General features: G+C 36.1%; 1 protein-coding gene across 1 annotated transcript in view; it reads left to right on the top strand.

Moving 5' to 3' along the window:
• Positions 1-23,998, top strand: part of LOC105214581 (protein naked cuticle) — a 140,396-nt gene that overhangs the window by 113,068 nt on the left and 3,330 nt on the right. The window contains exons 2-4 of the mRNA XM_011188089.3: positions 8,976-9,484; positions 17,269-18,180; positions 22,180-22,511. Of these exons, the coding sequence (XP_011186391.1) occupies positions 8,976-9,484; positions 17,269-18,180; positions 22,180-22,511 (1,753 nt within the window). The remainder of the gene's footprint in view (positions 1-8,975; positions 9,485-17,268; positions 18,181-22,179; positions 22,512-23,998) is intronic.

Genomic DNA, 23,998 nt, shown 5'->3' with positions numbered 1-23,998 from the left:
ATTTTAGTTTATAATAATATTCAAAGAAATTCACAAACTAAATTTTTCTGGTAGATTTCAATCTGAACATTACACATAACAGTTGATTGTTTGGTAATAGTACTCTCCAGAATTTATGCTTCTCGATTCCATTAGAGTTCAAGCATTAAATTTGTCAAAACTTTCAACGATAATGTTAGTTTTGAAAGTTTAAAATATTGACTTTGAACAAGAAACTTTATGAAAAAGCTCTAATATTCAGATATAGGTAATTAGTTAGGTTAGGTTAAGTGGCTGTCTAACGACGCACCAAGGCCTTTGGGAGTCCCATTGTGATACCACTGGGACTGCGATCCCTCACACTATCGAGTCCTCATTGAACCACCCTGTGGTCCTGATAAAGTGGAAAAGCTCACCCAATTTAGGTAATCAGTTACTTTCATAGATAAAAAATCAGTTACTCCAAAACATTTTATTAAAAGAAATCGCTTGTTCGATTAAAGTTTAACGTTTTAGAAACTCCGTATTATTTTATTGAAAAACTATTTATAATTTACTCTAAAATCATTTCTGAACACCCCAAAGCTTTACCGCGAAAGCTTTTGTGGCAAAGTTTTTATTGGTGAAAGCAGCTTTAGCATTAACTGAAGTGATTAATTCTAAAAAACATATTTATCAATTATAGAAGATAGTCATGTATGTAAATACTTGATTCTATAATCAGTTTTTAATCACTACCTTAACAGCTTTCATTGATTAAAAGAATATTATATTGACTTGTTTGTGTCACTAATTGACTCACATGTCCATAAAAGGCAGGTACGAACGTACTTTATATTAATATACATATACGTATATAATCATTATAAGCTCCATTGTATATTCTTAACGCTTCATGTGCTTTTATCAACAATCGCTCGTCGCACACACTAATTGCTACTGGAATTAAGCCAATCGAGGTTTTATACTCACCCACTTGACCAAGTACACAAGTGTGATAAGCCCAACAAAGGGTATGCGCAGATTTTCCGCAACGATAAGAAACGCTACAATTCGCTACAATTTCCCTTTGACTTGGCCGCAATTAAGCATCAAACGAATTACGCCGCACAGCAACAAAGTGATGGAGTGGTGTGTGTGTATGTATGTTTGTGCCGAACTTTTTATGACTTTTTGCGTAAAAAATGTATTTGTTTTATAGTAATGTGTGTGTGGGTATGTGTCATAAATATATTTTCGAGGTTCATAAATTTAAACTTGCGCTCAGCAAACACCAACAAACATAACACGTGTGTGCGTGCCGCGGTTGGCGCAATCCATTTGAATATGACATTTATAGGCCGACGCAATGCAATCGAGAATGTAAAAATACCCACACATTTGATTAATAGGGCACAGGTAGTGGCTGTGGCGACACCAAGCGGCGCTGCTGTTGAAAAAAAAGCGAAATTTTAAAAAGGAATTGGTGGCTTGATATGCAAACAAATGCTGGAGATATCGCGCTCATACAAATGGAAATGCATATATATTTAGATACATATACACATACATACTTACATGCATACATATCGACGCACGTGCATACATTTTGCATGCGATTATTTTATTGCCACTCGCTTATTGTAATTGTTGTTGTATTGTCTGCATTGTTGTTGTTGTCGCAGTGTTTGAAGTCGCGCCACGTCAAATGCAATTCGATTTGAATTGAAAATTAGAAGATAAAAGCCGCACACCGCCACAACGCGACGCCACACACAATCACTGACGCCGCGCGAACGTGCGCGCCCCTTCGCGATAAAGGCACACACAAACATGGATATATATTATATGATATATTGTGGATGCACCGCTGTTCTCCGTTTGTTTGTTGTGTCTCACGCTTGAGCCCAGTCATGCCGGCTGCCGTGTTTACAATGCTGTGCGAAATTAATTGCACATTGGCATGCCTGGCGCGTCGAATGATTCATGCCGCTGGTATTTTGGCGTAAACAACAACAAAAAAATAAAGAAAGTCTACACTCACTGCAGCAGAAAATTATGTGTTGATGTTTCACTAATTTATTGAGTAAACTAATAAAGTAAAGTAGATAACTGTATTAATGCCTATAAGTGACGGGAGAGGGAGTGCAGTACATACATATACATATATATTCTTATATTTATCAAACTGTCAAGTCTTCATAGCAAACCACATTCCCACATGTTGTTATTGTTGTTTTACTGCTGGCGTCTGTTAATCACTGTGGCTGCTTGTCGCGGAACCTGACTTTTATGAGCCTATTAACTGTTATTTCCAATGCCATTGAGGTATTTTAAATTACGACCTCAGTAACTATCGTCTGTAATCTGTCAATGTCTCTGAGCATTTGATTTTTATTATTTTAATGTTTTTGATTCATAATTAGACATTTAATTTGGGCTCTCTTTAAACAAATTGCTTTTAAATATAAGAAATAACGGCTTATAAGGAAACATTATCACCAAAATGCTCTTCGCAAAGTAACAGCGAGCGACTATAAGGGTGTGAGCGATAGTCTATGGACATTATACTTAGAAAAATCATCATTACTCTGAAAGCATAATACACCAGACTGAATATTAAGTATACTAATAGCCTTTTCGCACGGCCGAATTAATGGATCAATTATAATTTTAATTGAGAAATCAGTCTATGCCCTTCGCATTTTCAACTCAATAAAAATTCGATCAAATATTAATGTAGAAAAATTAGATTTTTGTTTTGTATGGTAAATCGATCTAAATGAGCGCTTTAATCGAGCAAATGCCGGTTAATTGATCAATTAGCACCTGTGCGAAATGGCTATAAGTTTCAAAAGGTCAACTCTTTTTTACGAAAGGTAACCAAAACAGTCAAGAGCAACGATGCTGATGAATGAACTGGCGACGAAGATAGGTCAAACAGATAAATAGAAAGCTAACACTCAGAGATATCACATGAACAGCTTAGACACATCATTCATAAATTATGGATCTTATTACTGTTCTCAGACCTCAAGAACATACATATTCATTTGAAATGATTTCTCGCCATTAAAGAGTTAATGAGCGAAATTGAGAACTGCTTTTAAATCAAAATGATTACGAAAAGTTGGAAAATCGCTTTAATGTCGTCAATTAGCATATGCAGAAAATAATAACATCGAATTTTAATTAAAATAGTATGAGTTCTTTTTGATAACCATAAGATTTCAGCCCATCTTATAGTAAAACTCAAAATAACTTAATTTATAGTTCATTCTTAGATTCAAATTACTATGAAAAATTTATGAAACATCTTAATTAACCAATTGCTCTCATACTTATAAATCTTAAATTTAATAAACATAATTTAATTTGTAGATAGTGTAGATTCAAATGAAAGTAAAATACGAGGAATTAATTTTGTAAAAGAACTATAAATGATATATCTATAACTCACTTAGTAATTGATTTATTAACTATAGTAGTAGATAAAAGCGCCTTTCCACATAAAACAAACAGGTTTTACTACGTTTAACCTAAATGGACTGCTATTATTGATAACTGTAATTATTAATAGATTGTTGATTTGATATTTGTTTATTATTAGGCGTAATATCTATAACAATTAAGGCATTGATTGGTAATTAGAAACGCTATTGTTATCGTAGGTCTACCAAATTTCTGCATTTATTACCATTAAATAACTAATTTATAGATAACTAATTGGAGTCAAATTGAAATATAACTAGATAAATACATGTAATATAATATAATTTTAATATTACGCCCACGTGCATTTTTCTATCTAATTTATTGCTTTGTTATCAAATAATAATAGTAAAATTCATTCCTATTCACTGATAAATCCTATTTAGTTGTTTAAATACATTTATTTATTTGGCAGACATTAATTGCTCATTCAGTAACCGTGAATATTTTTTATAACTGTCTAGTTTGAACTCTCTTATCAGTTTGACAGGCTCAAACAAACAGTTAATAAACAAGTCTGGCGCCATTTTAATATGCTTGATAGGCTTTACAATAGAAAAAATATAAATATAATTTAATTATTTTTTTCAATTCTATTTTATTTTTTTATTCCTGTTTAAATTATATTGATTCCACCGCCTTGTAATTTAAATCATAAATATATTTATATATATTTGAGTTGCTACACAGTTGGAAATGTATAGTAGTTAATACTAATTAGAGGAGGTATGGACCACTAAAATCTTCGACATGCAAACCTTACTCAAATATATTTTTGCCATATGCATGGGAGACTGGAGAGTCTCCTCAGAATTTCTCACATTATGACAATTATGGTAATTTCCATACTAATGTACTGGGGAAATGTCTATAGCCTGATCTGTACAAAGTACTTTGTATGATTTCCACGGTTTTCGAAAAAAATGTCCTTGATTTTCACATTTTATTTGGCACTAAGCCTTTGAATCATAATTTTTCAAATATTTTGAATATAAAAGTCAAAAACATATGATTATTTTGACAGCTCGGTTGACAGCTATCCCTCTAAGAAAATTAAATCCAATTGAAAACCGCTATAATTAAGATATTCTTCATTTTTAAAGGGTAATATTTTTTTAAATTCTTTAGAATTGAAGGGCATTTAATTCGAATATTTTAAAACTAAGATTTTATATTTGAGGTTAGATTTGTTTAAAAGAAAACTGAAATGTGATCTAAACATATCTTGATGCTATGTAAATTTAACTTTATTCGCTTCAAATGCAGCTTTGTCTTACCTACTCTTATTTGAACTTAAAAAAACTGTTACCACTTTTATATTTGAACACAATACAATCGGATAAATAAGTCCATGAATATCACAAGTTTAGTGACTTTATTTCACTCCAACTTATTGGTTGCCTTTTGGCATTTTATTTCATCAGCGCCAAGTATAGGCGTCTATTGGATAAACAAATTCCATTGTGAACTTGAGTGGCAAAGTCGTCGTTGTAGCGAGCGCATAAATAAAGATAACATTCGGTCAACAAAGAAGAAAGGGGATTGGAGAAGTGCCTAGAAATACATGCATATGCATATGTGTATGCAAATTGCAGCGAAAATCATAAATTTTAAAGACTTTAGGTAGACAGATTCACGACAAATTTACTCTTGCTTTGGCGCCAGCATTGTCAGAGCGACATGCAATTTGCTTTTAGACTTCACAATAAACGTGTCAACACACAGGCAAATTTAAGAAATATAAGACAAACTGTGCGAAATAGTGATCGTATGATTGGTTTTAGAAATCGATATAAATTTAGTAGAGTTTATCGATTAAATTAATTTGTAGTTTTTTTTTAGTTATATGTGTATCTTGTTAATGTCGATTTGAGATCTCGAAGTATCTACGTAATATACATTCCCCATATTATCTGCCTGTAATAAATTTAAGTTCCTTAAGGAAAAATAAGGTCAAACATCGAAGCATATGTCTAAATTTATGTCTATCAACTTCACAAGAACCATCTTCGGTCCCACTACTATAAAGAAAACCTGTAGCAAGAAACCCAATATTAAAGAATGAAAACATTATCAAGCTCCTCACTAACTTCCAGCGATTGCTTCAAGGTATTTGCCCCAAAGAGATCATGTTCGACATGACCTTGACTGTTTTCCAAAACACATTCCTATTTATTGACAAACATTGCTTGTCATGCTACAATCGCAGAACATTTCATTACAACACACCGGTATCTGGCAGGTAATTTCGAAAGTGAATTGCTAAATAAAGTAGCTGAAAATGGTGTGTAAAAATTCGTGTTGCCACTTTGTTTGCCATTTCCGATAAGATAGCAGACAACCGACAAGCAATTCTTTTATGCAAAGACACATTTGGTAAATGGTATTTTAAAAAAGAAAACTAAAAGCGATTCTTTCAAATTGCGCACGCTACAAGCTGGTAATTGCCTTCAACGCCTGGGGTACAACTCTGTTTGGCTTGAGCGCCAGATAAATCATTTAACTGTTTGTATTTTGCATTTCGCAATGCTGTCAAACGTTTCAACTCCGCTATTAATTTACGGTGATAATTGTATGCATTCGAATGGCGACAACAACAACAATAATAAGTTGCTGGCTAGCCAATTCTTTTGAATACTTTTGTTAGTTTAATATTTTCTTTCTTCCGGCGCATTGCGTCAGGCTCTAAACTCGATTTGTTTGTATGTTTGCAAATCATAAAAACTATTTTCAACAAAGTCGTATTAGCAATGAATAGAGTTAGAGTGGCCAATTGCCAAATACACTTGTGTATCTACTGAAAGATAATTGATTGCAATATAAATGGCAATCAGAAAGTGTGGTTCCAGAAGTTGTATTCTGTAGCGTCCAAAGAAGTAATTGGAGTGTCTTAACTAATATAGAAAATATATTTTTAGAGAACTATTCACATTTCATTTAGGCTTCTTCTTTATTAGATTATTCGCAGAAAAAAATTATTTAAAAATTAATGTAATAATAGAGATCAGCACAGCACATACCGTTTCGTCGTTACGTCTGTGTTATATGTAGGATGATACTTATGGCGTCTTCGATTCGCCACTTTTCTTTTCTTCTCTCTTGTTTTATATTTTTCCAAAGGTTTAACAAAGTTCTCCATTCATTTCATTCGTTTTTCTCTCTACTTCTTCAGGGAAGTTGCTCGCTCTCCGAGATTTGACATACTTTAATGAAAAATCAAGAACTATATTAATCGAGATGATACTTATACATTTTTTTAGTTTTGTAACATTTGTAGAAACGACTTGTCGCTTAAAAATCTCTGCAGATTTGTAGTAAGGTCAGGGCGCTTTGTCGACTCCTAATTGTTAATCTAGTGGGGATCCAAGCTTCACAAGGGTCTATATATTAAAGTCTACGTGTGTTTCCCTTTGGGAAACAGTCTTACAACCTAACCCAACCTAGCCAAAGGTTTGCCATTTCATCATGGAAAAATATACGATCCAACAACGAGTCGAAATTATTAAAATTTACCGAAATTCTTAATCTGTGGCCTCAACCTTAATAATCGTAATACCTGTCTGATCAATAATTAATTGAGCGTCTAGCGAAGCAATTGAGGAAGACCCAAATCAGTTTCTCACACGTCGTTCTAAAGCGAAATATGCATTATTGGTCAGGCAGAAATCCACACGTACTCCATAAGTCTCCATTGCATCCCGAAAAAATACGGATTGATGTGGTTTATAGGCCGACGGTGTCAGTGGGCCGTACTTCTTCCGTGATGATTAAGACCAGCATGTTACTGAGAATGGGAATTGCTCCCGCTCAATGATAACCGAATATTTTCTGTGGTAGTCATGCAAACGAATTCTCTATTGCTCTTATTGAAAACCTCATATCAAAAATTTGGACAAATTTTTATTTTATCATCATCATCAAGTCACTTCAGAATCTTTCGTGGCTCAATAAAAGCTTAAACTATTTCTCAAGAAAAAAATCTGTAATGTTTCTTGAAGCTTCGAACGTTTTTTTTCTGCCAGCTTTTTGTCATTTACTTCTCGCTCTACTTCACTTTCATTTATAATGAGCGATGATAGTAGAGTTCTATTGCGAAAACAAAGCTTTTTTATCTTCATACAAAACATCGCATATGCAAATATCGTTAGTGGTACTTGAAAACACACATACATATATATTGTATATACATATGAATGCGTTTGTTGTTGTTTGCGCTTTTATTGGCCATCGCGATGGCTTTCAAAGCGAACGCCGCCACTAAATAAATTACTTTAAGGGGCAATATGTCAGTATAAAAGTTGTCGGCGCTTTCATTAATTCCAGCAAAGTGGGGGCAAACACCAGCGCAATATCAACAGCAGCAACAACAACAACAGCCAGTAGCATGACAGCAACAACAAAAGTGTAAAAAAGAAGAACAACGAAATAATTGCAACAACAAAATGGACAACTGCATGCGACCGCTGAATCAGCGACCGGCAACAGTTGCCGGCAAATGGCGCAAGTGTTGTCTTTCAAATGGAAATACTTACACACACACACCCGAGTGTTGTTGCTGTTGTTGGCGTTTGGCTGCGCAAAATGTTGACCAGAGCGCGGTTGAATGAGGGCTCGCGCGCGCACAAAGGCAAGTGGACTTTAGTCGACTGAACTCCATAAAGGCAAAGCGTTTGGCATTTGCTGTATGTAAGGGACAGCGAAGAGAAAGGGGGGGTGAAGGCGCGCTGAAATACTTGGAACGCTTTTGTGGCGCCGGCATTGCATGCATCACCATTAATTACAAAATTCTTATGGCATTTTTTGTTTTTGTAAATAAGTATTTGCCGCGCTTTGTTGTGCTCTTGCTACTACATTAACTGCCTGGCTGAGTGGCAACAACAGCAACAACAACAAAAATGTTTTTAAGCCTTTGTTTTCGATAAATTGCATGCGAGTTGGCATTAAATTCCGCCAGTAATCAGCGTCAACGCCAAAGCGTTGGTAGCAGCAAAAATAAAAAAAATAATAATACCAAAACAAACAACAACAGCAACAACAACAAAAGGCATAAGCAAGATTCCGCTGGCAAGATAACTCGTGCAAATATTTAAAACAGCCAGTCGCGTACAGTAACATTTGTGTGGCAGTAAAGCTGCCGACAGGTTTATTGTTTACGACCCGACACAGTAGCAACAACAACAACAACAGGCAATAAGTGTGCAAAAACAAAAAGCAAAATAAAGAACTTAAAAATGAATTATTGCAGTTGATAAAGTAGTTGTGCGAGTGTTGTTGTGTTGTATTAGCAAGCGACGGCGTCGGATATACGGCGCATTAATTTAATTACATCGGCAACAACAACAACAAATACATTATTTATTACAACGTTGTCAATTTAATAACAGCGCGTGTAAAGTCATTAGGATTTAATGAATGCAACACACACACACACAAATACACAGTTATAATTATAATCTTTATATACATACATATATTAACATAACAACTAATCATCTCACTCTCCCCTCTCTCTCTTTCACTTGCAGTACAAGAATGCACCACCGACTCCGAGGAGCTGATGTATCATCAGGTGCGCGCCTCATCCTCCTGCAGTGCCCCACCCGATTTACTGATGGTGAGCGATCGTGAAAATAATATACCGCTACGTTCGCCCGTAGTCAATCTAATTTCCACCACAACAACAACAACGGCGGCAGCGCATCACAGCAGCGCCACTGTTGGCTGCAGCAGTGTGCAAAAACTTCATCACAGTGCCAGTGGGCAACAACAACAAGCGTCACACCGTGATCCCCACCAACAGCAACAACAACAACACTGCGCGAAGGATGTCAGCAGTAAACAACATTTGAAATTGAGCAGCAAAAGTGCTGCCAGTAAATTCATTAATGCAACACAGCAACAGTTGGCCGTTGGTAGTCAACAGCAACAACAACATCAACATCTTCAACAGGATGAAATTGATGGGCAACAACCGGCATCACATCAACGGCACTCCTCACATCAGCACGGCAAGGAGGAGCGCATACGCTTGGAGGTGAGTTAATTAAATGCACAGTTGAATGGACTGACTGGTTGGTTGGTTGGGAAACGGATTTGTTAGTGCTTTGGTATGAATGTAGGAAGACGTCTACTGGATATCAACAAGATGTTTTTTGTTAGTTGGGGAAATAATTATATTTAAGTCACTAAGTGGGCACTTAGTTTCATATATCTGCACACTGGGAGACCTCCGGGTAATAATCATTCTAAGAAAAGAAATCTAGTGGGGAAAAGCAGAGATTTTTTTCCATTTGGCCTTGAAAATTTTAAATACCAATTTTGTTGTATATTTGTCTTTTCTTTCGAAATAAGTCTCAGCCTGAGCGCTTCACTGTTGCCAGATTTCCTTTCAATGAACAATATCATGGCTGGGAATAAGAAATAACCTCTGGAGTCGAAGTCGAGAGAATGGAGTGGATGCTGAAGCAAATAGAAGTCTAATTTATTAATATGTACTGCCGTTTTCACTAATTAGTGACTCGGTACATTAGTCGTAGACGAGGTGGTATTATCTCATCACTTTCTTCTGATATGTTCAGCCTTTTCGGGATGAAGACAAAGATTTCTCGGTTCTCACTTTTCCGAACAATTCATCAATCGAACAGCAAAGAAATTTAATTTTTTTTTTTCAGTAAGAACCTAACATAGTCAGAAAGCTCTGCCCTGCTCTGTTGTCACAAGTTTGTTTAGAATACATAACGAAGACAACATGATTACCCGATTTTGATTCTTATTGTCACAGAGCTAACACTTGGCCGTACCTTTAACCCTTGTTCGTACTCAAAAACTTGTGGTTTTTAAAGCCTTCAACTTCATGTATCATTGAGTCTTGTTTGACATTGAGTGTGATGTAAAGAAAAAGCGTCGGTTGACGACTGTTCTATTGATGAAATTAGAAGTTTCGTGGTATTTCATTCGACACACGACGTCTTCATGATTTCTTTAATAAGAAACTAACAGCGATTGAAAAGTTTTAGATAAACTATGTTCAAGTTTTTCTCTCTGCTCTCGAATAATCTTTTTCATCGCAAACAAAAAAATATTTTAAAAAGTAATTAACTTTTTTGTCTTAAAAACAATAGAAAATTTAAAAATAAACCAAAACTAAAGAACTCCACCCCCCGCCAAGAGCCGTAAACATTTCGTAAAATAAAACTGTTCATAGCAAGCACCATGCGCAGCTCTTATCCACACCCCGTAGCGTGGACGCACCTTAAAGATGTGCGAGTTGAAATTTATTACGATAATCGTTTTTGGATTTTCTTATGAGTACTGCGCGGTTTGACGTTGCAGAGTGATTGTTGTTGGACGGTGTGATTTCCAATTTAAAATTATTTTCAACAAATTACATTTTTCGACGGATTTTATTGCTGATTAGAAAGTGCTGAGCAAGCAAATGCAGATTGAGCGATGTGGAAATGCTAAGACATGCAGCGAAAATTTCCAAGAAAAATCTTCAAATTGCTGGCAAATACAATTTGACGTCTGCTTTATTATTTACACGTACCGTTAGTGAGCAGTGGTAGTTGTCTAATCGCCTGCGGAATTGTCGATAGGCGCCTAGGCGACTGTTGCACCCAGCAAATGCATTCAACTGATGCAACGAAAGGCATACCATATGTATGTATGTATGGCTATGCCTAGTCAATGTGTTAGCCATTTTAATGGGTCGCTGTGAGGATCATAAATTTGATTTCAAGAAATAAACAATGCACAATTTTTACATCAGTGAGTGAATTTAAGAAAATCTGAGTGGAATTATGCGTCGGTGTTCTATACACATAGATCAAGCATATTGACGTTGGAAATTATATATACAACATACCCCGGAGTAGAATTTTGAGCTTCCGGTTATTGCAAAATCGAATTTTTGTTGTAACAATATTCAAATATTTTCAAGTTATTTGTATGAATTCGGTAAATGCTTTACAGATTTTTTGTAACTCCCAGTCTTTGGAAACTGAAAAAACGAGAGAGCGGAAGCAATAAATTAGACTACTAATTTCAATAAAAAATATGAATCTAGATCCCTTACTATGCTCCACAAAGCACTTTGAATTCTTTTTTATAGTAATGCCGAAAAGAGAAATAGTTTTTGGACTCCATATGATTTTAGTTACCTCTTTGTACTTCTACAAAGCTTGATTTGAATTGACCGAACAAGTTTAAAACAACCTGTCCAAAACAAATTTATGTAAGTTTCCACACCAAACAATGAACTTCAGTTCGTCTCAACTAATTGATTGGTTGAACAATAATACCCTTTTCGCACAGGAGTTCATCGCTTAATTAACCGGCCTTTGCTCGATTAAAGCGCTGATTTAGATCGATTTACTAGGAAAATCTTATTTTACTACATTAATTCTTAATTGAATACAAATCGAGTTGAAACGGAGTGAAACTCTCGGGTTGCTGTCCACGCTATATATTTGGATGTGGTTGTTGATAGAATCGCAATCACCTTACCAACTTCTTGTGAACACGAAAAATAAAAATTTTTGTTGTAACAATATTCAAATATTTTCAAGTTATTTGTATGAATTCGGTAAATGCTTTACAAATTTTTTGTAACTCCCAGTCTTTGGAAACTGAAAAAACGAGAGAGCGGAAGCAATAAATTAGACTACTAATTTCAATAAAAAATATGAATCTAGATCCCTTACTATGCTCCACAAAGCACTTTGAATTCTTTTTTATAGTAATGCCGAAAAGAGAAATAGTTTTTGGACTCCATATGATTTTAGTTACCTCTTTGTACTTCTACAAAGCTTGATTTGAATTGACCGAACAAGTTTAAAACAACCTGTCCAAAACAAATTTATGTAAGTTTCCACACCAAACAATGAACTTCAGTTCGTCTCAACTAATTGATTGGTTGAACAATAATACCCTTTTCGCACAGGAGTTCATCGCTTAATTAACCGGCCTTTGCTCGATTAAAGCGCTGATTTAGATCGATTTACTAGGAAAATCTTATTTTACTACATTAATTCTTAATTGAATACAAATCGAGTTGAAACAGTGAAACTCTCGGGTTGCTGTCCACGCTATATATTTGGTTGTGGTTGTTGATAGAATCGCAATCACCTTACCAACTTCTTGTGAACACGAAAAATAAAAATGTTTGCCAGCTGATCGAGTAGCCGGCTGTGTGAAAACTGGTTTCTCAATTAAAATTTTATCGTATTAAATTAATTTGGCTGTGCGAAAAGGCTATACAAGAATTTATTTGCTTAATACTAATATACAGAAGACAAAATGGATAAAACTGTACTGTGAGAAATTCTCCAAAACATAGTAAATATAGTTAAACGAGTATTAAAATACAGTAAATTAAGTTTACTCGAATACTTTTGGATCATACTTTATTACATAGTAAAGGTAGATGTTTCTGGATGATTAATTTCCCCAAACTCTCTAAGTAACTTGGATGGCAAGACCAAACATAATGCTTTAAAGAGATCTGGAGGTGTATAATGCAATATAACACAGGGTGTAAGGACTAATAGATATTTACTTCTGTGAGGAGTTGAAAAAATAATAATTTTACAATATTGCTAACGTTCTAAACTTAAAGAACAGTTCTTGAACACCACCATGAGGTTATGAAAACACTACTATATATCATTATAGAATCAGAGGTCTCTTCATATATAAGAGTTATACATTATTGCGCGGAAAAATTGTGTCTAAACACTAAACAATAGTGAAAGTAAATTTATTTAGTGTTTATCGAGATTCACACCTGTTTTGTTCAAAATTTTGCTAATTTTGGAAACTGTATAAAAAAATTTGAGATCTTTTTTGACAAATCATGCAACGCTACAATGAAAGAACTTAAACACACTTAAACTCGAGTTTACAGCAAGAATGTGCTGTAATGTATATTTAATTCATATTTATACACAAAAAAATTTATCACTTTATTTATATATACATATGTATGTATTATATATAGCTACATCTTAGCTTACTAAGCGTTCTTGTTTTCGCTGTCATGCCATTTGCCAGTTGCAACGGTGCGTGAAATATGTTTTCGCGTCTACCACCGCACAACCCTACGCCACATGCAACTCACACCTCTTCTTTTCAGTGGAGCGGAGTGGGGAAATTTAATGCGTGGCATGGCATTCAGGCCAAGTACTATGTAGCGGAGCTCATCCTTAACATTTTTTGTTGTTATCTGCGTTTAGCATAAATTTATGCTGCGTGTAGGCGTGTTGCTGTACATTAAGCAAACCCATGTACATATGTCCGCATTAGGCGCCACAATTACCTAAATGACATTAAGTCGTGTGTAATGTCATAAAAGTCAACGTGGCGTAATAATTTCCGAAATACCTACAGTAGATTATCGCACGCGCTCGCCTACAAGGCATTCATCACCGCCAGCGGCGCTCCTTCTTCCAACTTTCTTCAAATTGTATGTAGTCTTCAACCCCCGCTCATTTTAAAGTATTAGTAATCTCCGTTGACTTACATGCATTCTTTTCTAGCATCCGTTTTTAATTCTTTGCATTCACTGTTATTTCCTAGAGCCATTTGTTCTTGCATTTTATTTATTGCTCGATTTTTTATTTGGCAATAATTTTCGCGTATTTGACATTTTCATGTTATTTAATTGAGGGTTTAAAGGCATACTAAATATTTAATGAGGATAATTATGGCCCATTTTGTACCTAGGAGTTGATTAAAGTAGTAATTTTATACTCGTAATTAGTTCAGCCTGATTGGATTATTAAATGTTCTGTATTTCTTTTCTCGTAATTTCTTTTCGAAACATTATGTCGTTCCCAAGACATTCAGTTCCACGTCAGCTATCATGGAACTAATGCCAACGCTGATAACGGCAACAACTTCTAAGATAATCTAAATCTTTATCATTGAAGTTGTATTTTAGAAAATAGAGTTATCTTTATGTAGAAGTGGTAATACAAGTATTCCAAAGAGTCAAAGGTTAGACAAATATTTTATTTAAACAAAAGCAAATGAAAAAAAAAGGAAGGGCTAAGTTCTAGTGTAACCGAACATTTTATACTCTCGTGATTTATTAATATTTGACCCATATATTCGGCATAAACTCCAATATAATAACGAAAATCATCATACAAGTTTTATGAGGGCTGATGTAATTCCAGAATCAATTTCATACATTTTAACCACCAAGGTACACTTTATCCAAGATTAGATATTTTACATATTAACCGATATATGCTGAATAAAGCCCACGGTGTTTTTGGAAGACCCATAATTAGGTATATGATAACTTGGGGAAGTTATGACACGATTTCAATCATTTTTAGTACAGAAATACATATACTACTAAAAGAAAAATATTCCTTCTGAATTACATTAAAATATTCGAGAGATTTACCAAAATTTTTTGTAAAAACTCCCATAAGAGCTGAGTTCCTCATGTTCGGTATCCGGGGTCTTGAAAAGTGACAATTTTTTCACAATTGATGCCACATCTCAAATACAGTAATTGTGTAAAGTTTTATTCCGGCCGTGTCATCAGGGTGTCAAGAAAATATTATGTACCGAATTTCCTTGTCGTCGGTCGATTAGTTTCTGAGATATAATTTTTGACCCATAAATGGGCTCGCTATGTGAACAAACTATAATACTCTCTTTGCAACATGGTGCGAGAATATAAAAAATGTATTTTATTTAATCAAAAGCAAATATTTAGTTTTGAGGAATTATTTGATTGAAAAAATAAATCAAAATCATTTTTTGAAGATTTTTCAATTTTCCGATATATTTTATATCCCAAAATATTTCACAGTTATGCATCAAAATAGTAAAAATACGTAAACGTTGCAAAGTGCAGCCGAAACCAACGAATCTTTTAATCTTTCCACAAAATTGCAATATTTATTTATTCACCGAGAGTGGCAGCAGGCATGATGCCTGATTTTGCCGCTTTCGGAAACCGGTTTTGTTTTGAATTTCCACATTTTTTTATTAAAATCTCATACGTAAATACGCGTTGCGGCGTAACAGTGGATTTTGCATTTGCACTAAAAGCGCGCAATGGGGCGCCATGTGGGTAGTCTGGTCCGAGGTTGGTGAGAGGATGGCAGCGTGTTGATGTAAACAACGAGCTCACTAGCTAGATACAAATACGGTGGAAAAATCACACTGAATTTGATTTGTTTACGAAAACATCGAATGCCACTTCTGCAGTGAGAGCTTACGGTACTCACGCGCCAAATCCAATCAAAACCGAAAACCGTTTATTTTGTTTCGATTGTTGGCCGTAGCGTGTACCGTGTGCTGCTTCGTTGGCTTGCAGATTTGTGTGGAGATTTATTTGTTATTTGTGCAAACATGTGCAATTAGTAAGAAAACAAAATTCACATCAGCTGTTGCATGAAGGCAAGAACTCTACGTCAACCCAAATTGGTGGGCTTGTTAAGGGGAGAAATTGTGCTTGTTGCCAAATGATTTATTTCTAGCGTTAAAGAGGACTAGTTGAAGTGGAAAGTAAAGCCTCTGGACTGAGAGAGAATTTAAGAGGTTATGTTTTGTAGAACAGCACTGCTCAATCTGTGCCTACTCCATCTCTGCAGAGACGGTGAATCTTAAATTGCGATTATCAAATAATTGACTGGTAATTGAACGGATAAGAGATAGAAAGTGATTTGTCAGTCCACTTGAGCACGCCATTCCGCCTTCTTGCTATTTGGCGCCAATTGGAAATACCAAAAGAAACCAGGTCACTCTCCACATGCTCCTTCCAACGGTGTGGAGATCTTCCTCTTTATCTGGTTCCAACACCCTTTCAAAGGTGAAGTGTTTGGCATTCGTCAGACTAAGATTAAAACACCTCGGTAGACATACCTTCGCCGAACCCAGTGAAATGTTTGGAATCGACATAGACCGGCTTAAGAACTTTATAACAGAGTCCAAATGCTTTGTCGAATCATAGGGGTCTTGGCGATGCGTCATGAGTATTTGTGTGTCACAAAGGACAGTTGAAGCTGTCTAAGTGAAACTCTCTGCTCTCTCTATAGATGCGGAGATCTACCATTTGACCTAACCTAACCTAACCAAATATTTATATGAAAATATGAATAATTATGCACAACGCAAATAAGCGCACATTTGACTAATTACAGCATAAATTGTGCGCTCGTCATACCAGTTCCATTTCAGTCCAATTTTCCGCCATAAACATTTCAAATGCAAACGCTGAATTCTTCAACAAATTTTCCATTAATTTTATTGAAACGCAAATGGCTAATTGCCAAAAAATGTTACGCTTCCTGTTCTCACTCGACAATGTAATGCATTTCAATGAAGAATCTGCAGTCGAATTCTTACAAATATTTTGCAAAACACTTCGCGTATATATACTACTCAGCCATACGGCACGTACTGTCCTATATTGGCTAAATTTTTAAGCAAAAATATTGCGAGTGGCGTAACGGGATTTATTAGAGCATGAAATTGCAAGACAAGCAAACGCAAAATGGCAGGCCGAAGAACCTAGACTAAACAACGAGTGGGGGAAATACATATGTATGTATCTGTGTGTATGCGAGCACTCAAGTTGTAAAGCGGTAAAAAAATGTGAGTCTGCCTCAATGAAAACTTGAAGAGGCAAGCAAATCATAAATGCTAGACAGCATTTTTAAACATGTCAGCGCAATTCAATATTTACTACAACTACACAACTTTTCTAGTTATCTATTTGTGTCTGCTAGCAACATACGAACTAATGCCGTTATGTTTTTTTCGTTTTTTCTTTTCTCCCCTTCAACTTGTGCACAGGAGTTCACTTGCGACGTTTCCGTTGAGGGTGGCAAATCCACACAGCCGCTACAGTTCTCCTTCACCTTCTACGACCTGGACGGGCATCATGGCAAAATCACAAAGGACGACATTGTCGGCATCGTCTACACGATATACGAGTCGATCGGCAAGTCCGTGGTGGTGCCACACTGCGGCAGCAAAACAATCAACGTCCGTCTCACTGTCAGCCCGGAGGGTAAATCAAAATCAGCCGCAGCAGCCGCCGCTACAGCAAACGGTGGAAAGTTGAAGAAAACAGCCAACGGCGCTGGTGCCGGTATATTGGACACGGCGACAAAGTCCAATGCCGGTCACGGACACGGTCACACACGTCGCCAACACCGCTATCGGCCGCGCAAACTAATTAAATCGGATGATGAGGACGATGACAGCAACAGTGACAAGGAAAAGGATGTCGCAGCCGCGACGAATGCTGCTGCCGCAACGGCAAGTGGCGCATTGACGGCCACTAGCGTGGGTGCGCCGATTGCAGGCGGCAAATCAAAAGGTCATTCCAGCAGCAGTAAGTTCAATAAAATGAAAGCCTCCGCTGTAGCGGCAGAGCAACAGCAATTGTTGTATCTACAACAACAACAACAGATGGAAACGTGCAACGCGGCAGCGTCACAACAACAACAAACGTCACCGTACATTGACGTGTCAGCCGCCAACTGCCCGCACGAGAATCTCTATGAGAATATGACGACGACGACGAGTCTGAAATGTTGCACTAAGGAAACGTTGCTGAAAATCGAAGACTGTCGCGGCTGTGAGACGACAGTGACAAGCGCACCGATTACACCGGCGGGCTATGTGCGCTCCTCGACGGATGTGTACATGCGACAGGCGTCGACGCGCGTCAAAATGCTGCGAAAGGCACGCAAGCAAAAGGTAATTAATGGCATTCGATTGTGTGACAACTATGTATGGCTGTGCATATGTGGCAACAACTATGAAAAAAAATTTAAATTTAATATAGATAAGTTATTTATTAATTGGGTATATTTCTTATGTTGTTGCTACAGTGCATATTTGTCAATTTGTTTTACGTGAATATTTGTAAATCTGTCTTACTAGAAAATGCTTAAGCATGCTAATTGTTTGATTTGTGTATTTATGTTAATTATGTAATCGCTTGAGTTGCACGCAAAATTGGTATTATTTTTGTTTGAATTGATTTTTTTTATTTATGAGCAATTGAGATAAATACCCTTAAGAATTTACTGGGAACAAAGTTAACTATAGCGCATGAGGCAAGGAAAATATCCTAAAAAATACGTCGAAAATAGTCAACACTTTATAAATTCTACTTTGTGGTATTGCCTATATACATATATCAAAAAGGATATTTGAGCGACAAGGCGTATGAGTAACATTAGTGTGACAATACTCTTGAATCACTAATTCATATAAGAAAACTGAAGAAAACAAGTAAGGAAGGATTACGATCGAGAGCAACCGTACATTTTATAGCTTCGCATTTATTGATGTAGTTTTATTAAGAGAGCACACAATTTGACCCATATTTTTGACATATAGTCCACTAAAATTACTAAAATTATTATATATCGAGCTGAGGTAATTTCTGAACCGATTTAACTAATTTTTATCTGAATTTAAAATATCTGAGAGATTTACCAATATTTTCGGTGAAATACTATCTTTAGGCACTGAGTTCTTCAGGTTCGATATCCGAGGCCTAGGATAAAAATTAGTGAAATCAAAAAAGTTTTTTGTAAAATTGTATTCCGATATCTTCATTTGCTCTTGACTTATATATTACTAGCTTTTACCCGCGACTTCGTCCGCATAAGTTTTTCCGTTTTCTCCGGCTGTAAGTCCCCCTGCAACAATGTCCCACTTTCGTGTTCCGGTCCTCAACTTCACATCAAAATTTCTTCAAAAGTAACCTAAGCACATAATGGATAGCTCCGAATGTTTCCTTAGTAAATATAAAAAGTAAATAATGTAAATCGATTTAAAATACTACTAACTACCTACCTGCCAACCCCCGATGTTAGACAGTGTGACATCCGCAACATCGTCAGCGTAGGAAGTACTAACTTAATGTAAGTAGTATAATAATGTAGGAAGCTAAAAATAAGAGGCCTTATTATTGTAGTACATTTCTGTAAACTATATTCTTTGTTTTTCCCTCTCTGGCCAACACATGGAGATTCTGTGGACTTGAAACACGTGAGCAATTAATGCCGGCTACCTTTTAATGTTTGCCCCTGAGCTTTATTTATCGTCATAGCGAATGCGATTTTCAGCGGAAACTGTAATCTCTTAAACTGGACTGGCAAATCTGTCGGAATTATGGGTATACGGGGGATTAAAGCATTCTCTCCTTTTGCCATTCCAGGCATAATGATTGCTTTTACAATATTGCGACCGAGGTGTGTTACTTGCAACCGTGTGCCATTACACTTAGTGCATCTAAATTCCGCATCAAAAGGACAGGAACGTCTACTTTCAGCCTCTGTTTGTATGAAGGTACTCCCGACAGTTCTAAAGTGTTAAGAAATTCTACAGGGTATGTTGTTACTTGTTCAGTATCCATTACAGTGTCTACAGAGAAAAACTTAACAATATCACCTCCCACGCGTGACATAATTTGCTCGTTTATCTGTCCCACCATATCATTCGTCGGTGGTAAAATTGCTCTTTCATATAACCATTATCTATTCCTCATATTAGTTAGCAGTTCGCTATAGACGAAGTTATTTAGATCATCTGGATTATGCACAACATTACAGAATTCACGATCCAATGCAATCATGCCATTACCATCCTTTGACATACGATCTTCTCCAATTTTAAGAAGAGCAGCAGCATATTGTCCAGATTGTACATCATTGTGTAGTTGCACTCTCATTAAACGTTTTTACGTGCACCCATAACGTTGACGCTTTTAAACACTCACTTATTTCATCTGCAGTGGTGCCTTTAGTGATAACCGGCAAAGTCTGTCTATCTCCTAACTAAATTTCATCAAAATCCGTTCAGCCGTTTAGACGTGAAAGAGCAAAAGTCCCAACAAAAACGACTAAAAATCACTAACTCAATTCAGTTAGTAACAGACAGACAGAGTAACATTCGCATTTATAATATTAATATGGATGTAACGACAGATGAAAGTCACAATAAATATAGAAAAATTATAAACAGTTGAAACTATATTCAATTGAATTATTACATTACATACGGTATTACAGTATTCAGGGTTGAAACTTCATGACTGTAAAACTTCATTACTGAAGTAGCTAAATTTGACGATTTTTTGACAAACAATTGTTTTATCTTTCGTAAAAATTTTTTTTAATATAAAGTACCCTATGTTGCTTCTAGTACCTTCAAGAGTATATGTACAAAGTTTCATGATGATCGGTTCAGTAGTTTTTGCGTGAAAGCGTAACAAACAAACTTACATTCGCATTTATAATATTAGTAGGGATAAAGTGATGGAATCAGACTGAAATCAAAATTGAGTTATATGGGAAGTAGGCGTGTTTGTAAACCGATTTCGCCCATTTTCTATCGCCCACTTTAGGAAATTTTCAGCACTACCATCTCAGTGGTCAATTTGATATATTAACCTCATATCTAACTCGTTTAGTTTTATGACTTACGTATTATAATACTCTCTTTGCAACATGTTGCGAGAATACAAATATATAAAACAACTACAAATACGATCAGAATTCAGTGCGCTTCACAACTCTGTTATCGCTATCAATTTCTCCATGAGTCCAAAGAGTTGTATCTTACAGAATGGGGTGCCAGGCTTCAGAACACTGGTTTCGTGCAAAATTTTGTGCGTGACCTTTAACTTTCAGTCCAAAATGAATGTTTGTCTACAAAGGTTAGGTTAGTTTAGAAGCTTTAAGTTTTGAAAGTTATGCGAAAACATCCCCAATCCGCATTTCCGTTGTTTCAATTTGTTATGGTACCTTCGTTCTTATGTCTGGTACTAAGGAATTACTTGAAAGGAACTTCTACCCCAATATGATCAGACTGAGAACAAGTAGGAGCTCCGCTGTCCTCTAGCGGTGCAGCATTCGACTACTCTGTTTCGACTAAGCTCGGTAGAAGCTAGCAAACACCTAATACTGGCGTTACTATGAGTTCACCTTGCCGTAGTTGCATATATTTTAACCGGACATTGTCCTTTAGGAATATAGGGAGTATCTGAAGGAATATGAGGTGAAAAGCACTTCTTAATTTCTCCTGCAAGGTTTAGCTTTCCGGTACTACGGTAAAAAATCTTGAATGTTGGGTTCCGGAACAGATTTGTGATAGGTTCGAAGTGTTTCGTCGATACGTGAGGGTCTAGGTGTTTCGTTTGTTCAAGTATGATAACTGTGATCTCCTTCATATATACAAATGAATAGAAGAACATAAATTAATTTTTCTTGCTCTCTAAAAAAGAATTACAAAATAAATGAACCATATAAGTACGTATTTATAACTGTACTAATTACCTGTTGCCGCTTTAAGTTTTACGTTTTCTTTATGCATTTTTATACTTCAATTATGTATGTATGTAAATATAATTTTAATTTCGTTTTATTATTTATTTTTTTATTTTCTATTTTTCGTTGCATTTTCATCACAATGACGATGACGACAACAACAACCACAACAACAACAACCGCAACTACAACCACAAAAATTTCAATACCAACAACTGCTTTACATTACATTACAATCATCATCATCTTTACCGTTATTGCATTTCATTCAACTACAACTCGTGAACATCATGTCATTCATCCATTCATGCACTCAACATGCATCATAATCACCACTACCACCATCACCACCACCACCACCATCACTACCATCATCAATAACAACCAACAAACCGATGGCAATAAAAAACGGCAGTTTCAGGACCATTGCCATGAAACACGCCAGCGTAGCCTCTCCGTCGGCAGCGAAGCTTGCTGGTACAATCGGCACATGCAACAACAGCAACAGAACAAATTGGAACAGTCCCAACAGCAGCAGCAACAGCAGCAATTAGGTGATGTTGTCGATGGCGTTCAGCTACGTAATCCACAGAAGAACAGCACCAGCGCCACGGCCGCCTCGTCCGTGTTGGCTCAACGGCAGCGCAACTCCGCTGAATGCTGGAAGACCGCATTGAATCGCAACGACTTGATGAGCATTATACGGGAGAGCATGGAGAAGAATCGTTTGTGTTTTCAGATGAGCGGGTAAGCACTGGCTGCCGTGGAAGCGTGGCACTCTATTATATACTCCTACATAAATATGTACATATACACAGACACACACAAGCACTTGCCTGCAGAACCCAAAACACACAAACCAATATGTATATGCATATATGAGTAGACACACACAAACCTCCATATATGCAATATTCTGGCAGTTGCAAGAAAAAATACCTACCAACAACAATAACAACACATGCCCTCATAGCAATCACAATTTTTATATTTCTAATTTCGATTCGCCTGATTTCGTATTCAAAAGGACGTAGTACGGAGTACAAAGAAAATTCCACTTTTGTTTTGCATCTAATGAACACCGTTAAGCGTTGATTTGCATTTTGCGTTCTATGATTTGCTTTATACTTTTATTTGTTTTTTTTTTCATATTTCCTTTATTTCACCTACTTTTTAATATTCGATATATAGTTGTTGTTGTATGCTTCATATCTAATTGCATAATCAATATTTTGCCATTGCATGCCTCCTTTATGGGACTAACAAGTAGTACAGTGAAATGTGGCAACGCCGCTAAGTGAATATTAAAGTGTATCGCTAAAGACTGCGTTATTTGAAAGCTAAGCTTCTCAATTTTGTAGTTATTAGCGAGAAATTTGGCAACATCGCAGTAAGAATATTAATTCTTAGAGGTATGGTTTATACTGGTAGTAGATTCTAAATTAGTATCTATAATTCGAGCTTAAAATTTTTACTGTTTGGTGTAGCTTATCTAGCCTTTTATTATTAGCGTGAAATTTGGCAACGTCGCAAAGTGAAAAATGAGTATACTGCTATTTACTCAGTAGTTGTAAGCCCTTAAATATTTTAAATGAGTATCTATAATTATAATTTACAAATTTTGCTGAGCTTTTCCAACTCACTATGTCAAAGTTAAAGTTCAAAAGCCGCTATCGAACAACTAAAAGAAGCTTTTTCATTCAAGTTCCCTCGTAGTTTGAAATTGGTCACCGAAAAGAGAAGAGTTTAGGCAGATTTTAAATACACGATCCACCGGTCAAAAGCTTGTGGTAGCTTAGCTACTTTTTTAAGTTGAGTCTATCACAGATCAGTAAAGCTTCTGTAAATACAGTTCTGCCAGAGCTTAGCTAAATCACAGTCTTTTAAACTAGTCATGGAAAATACAAAACTGAACTTATAGCCTTTTACAGCGTAACTTTTTTCAGATATCTTAATGCAGTAGTCTGCTTTACAGGCTTAAAAAATCGATTTTTTTGTTTTCTTTTAAATCTCTTCCAAAACTATCCAAGAATATAAATTTAAAATTCCAGAGACCAATTCGACATATTTTCGAAGCTAGAGCAGTTTTAGTGGCCGAGCGTCGAGCAGGTGCGAATGCTCAGGCAGACCCGACCGCGCGCACTCCACCCCTCCATGTATTCTATTGTTTGACTATACTTGAATCAACCTGGAAAGGTCCAGCCGTCCTTTGAAATATTATTTGTACTTTCTAG

This window comes from Zeugodacus cucurbitae, chromosome 4 (assembly GCF_028554725.1).
Source record: "Zeugodacus cucurbitae isolate PBARC_wt_2022May chromosome 4, idZeuCucr1.2, whole genome shotgun sequence".
Lineage (NCBI taxonomy): Eukaryota > Metazoa > Arthropoda > Insecta > Diptera > Tephritidae > Zeugodacus > Zeugodacus cucurbitae.
The sequence above is the reverse complement of the archived record's forward strand: the minus strand, read 5'-3'. Positions and strand labels throughout refer to the sequence as shown.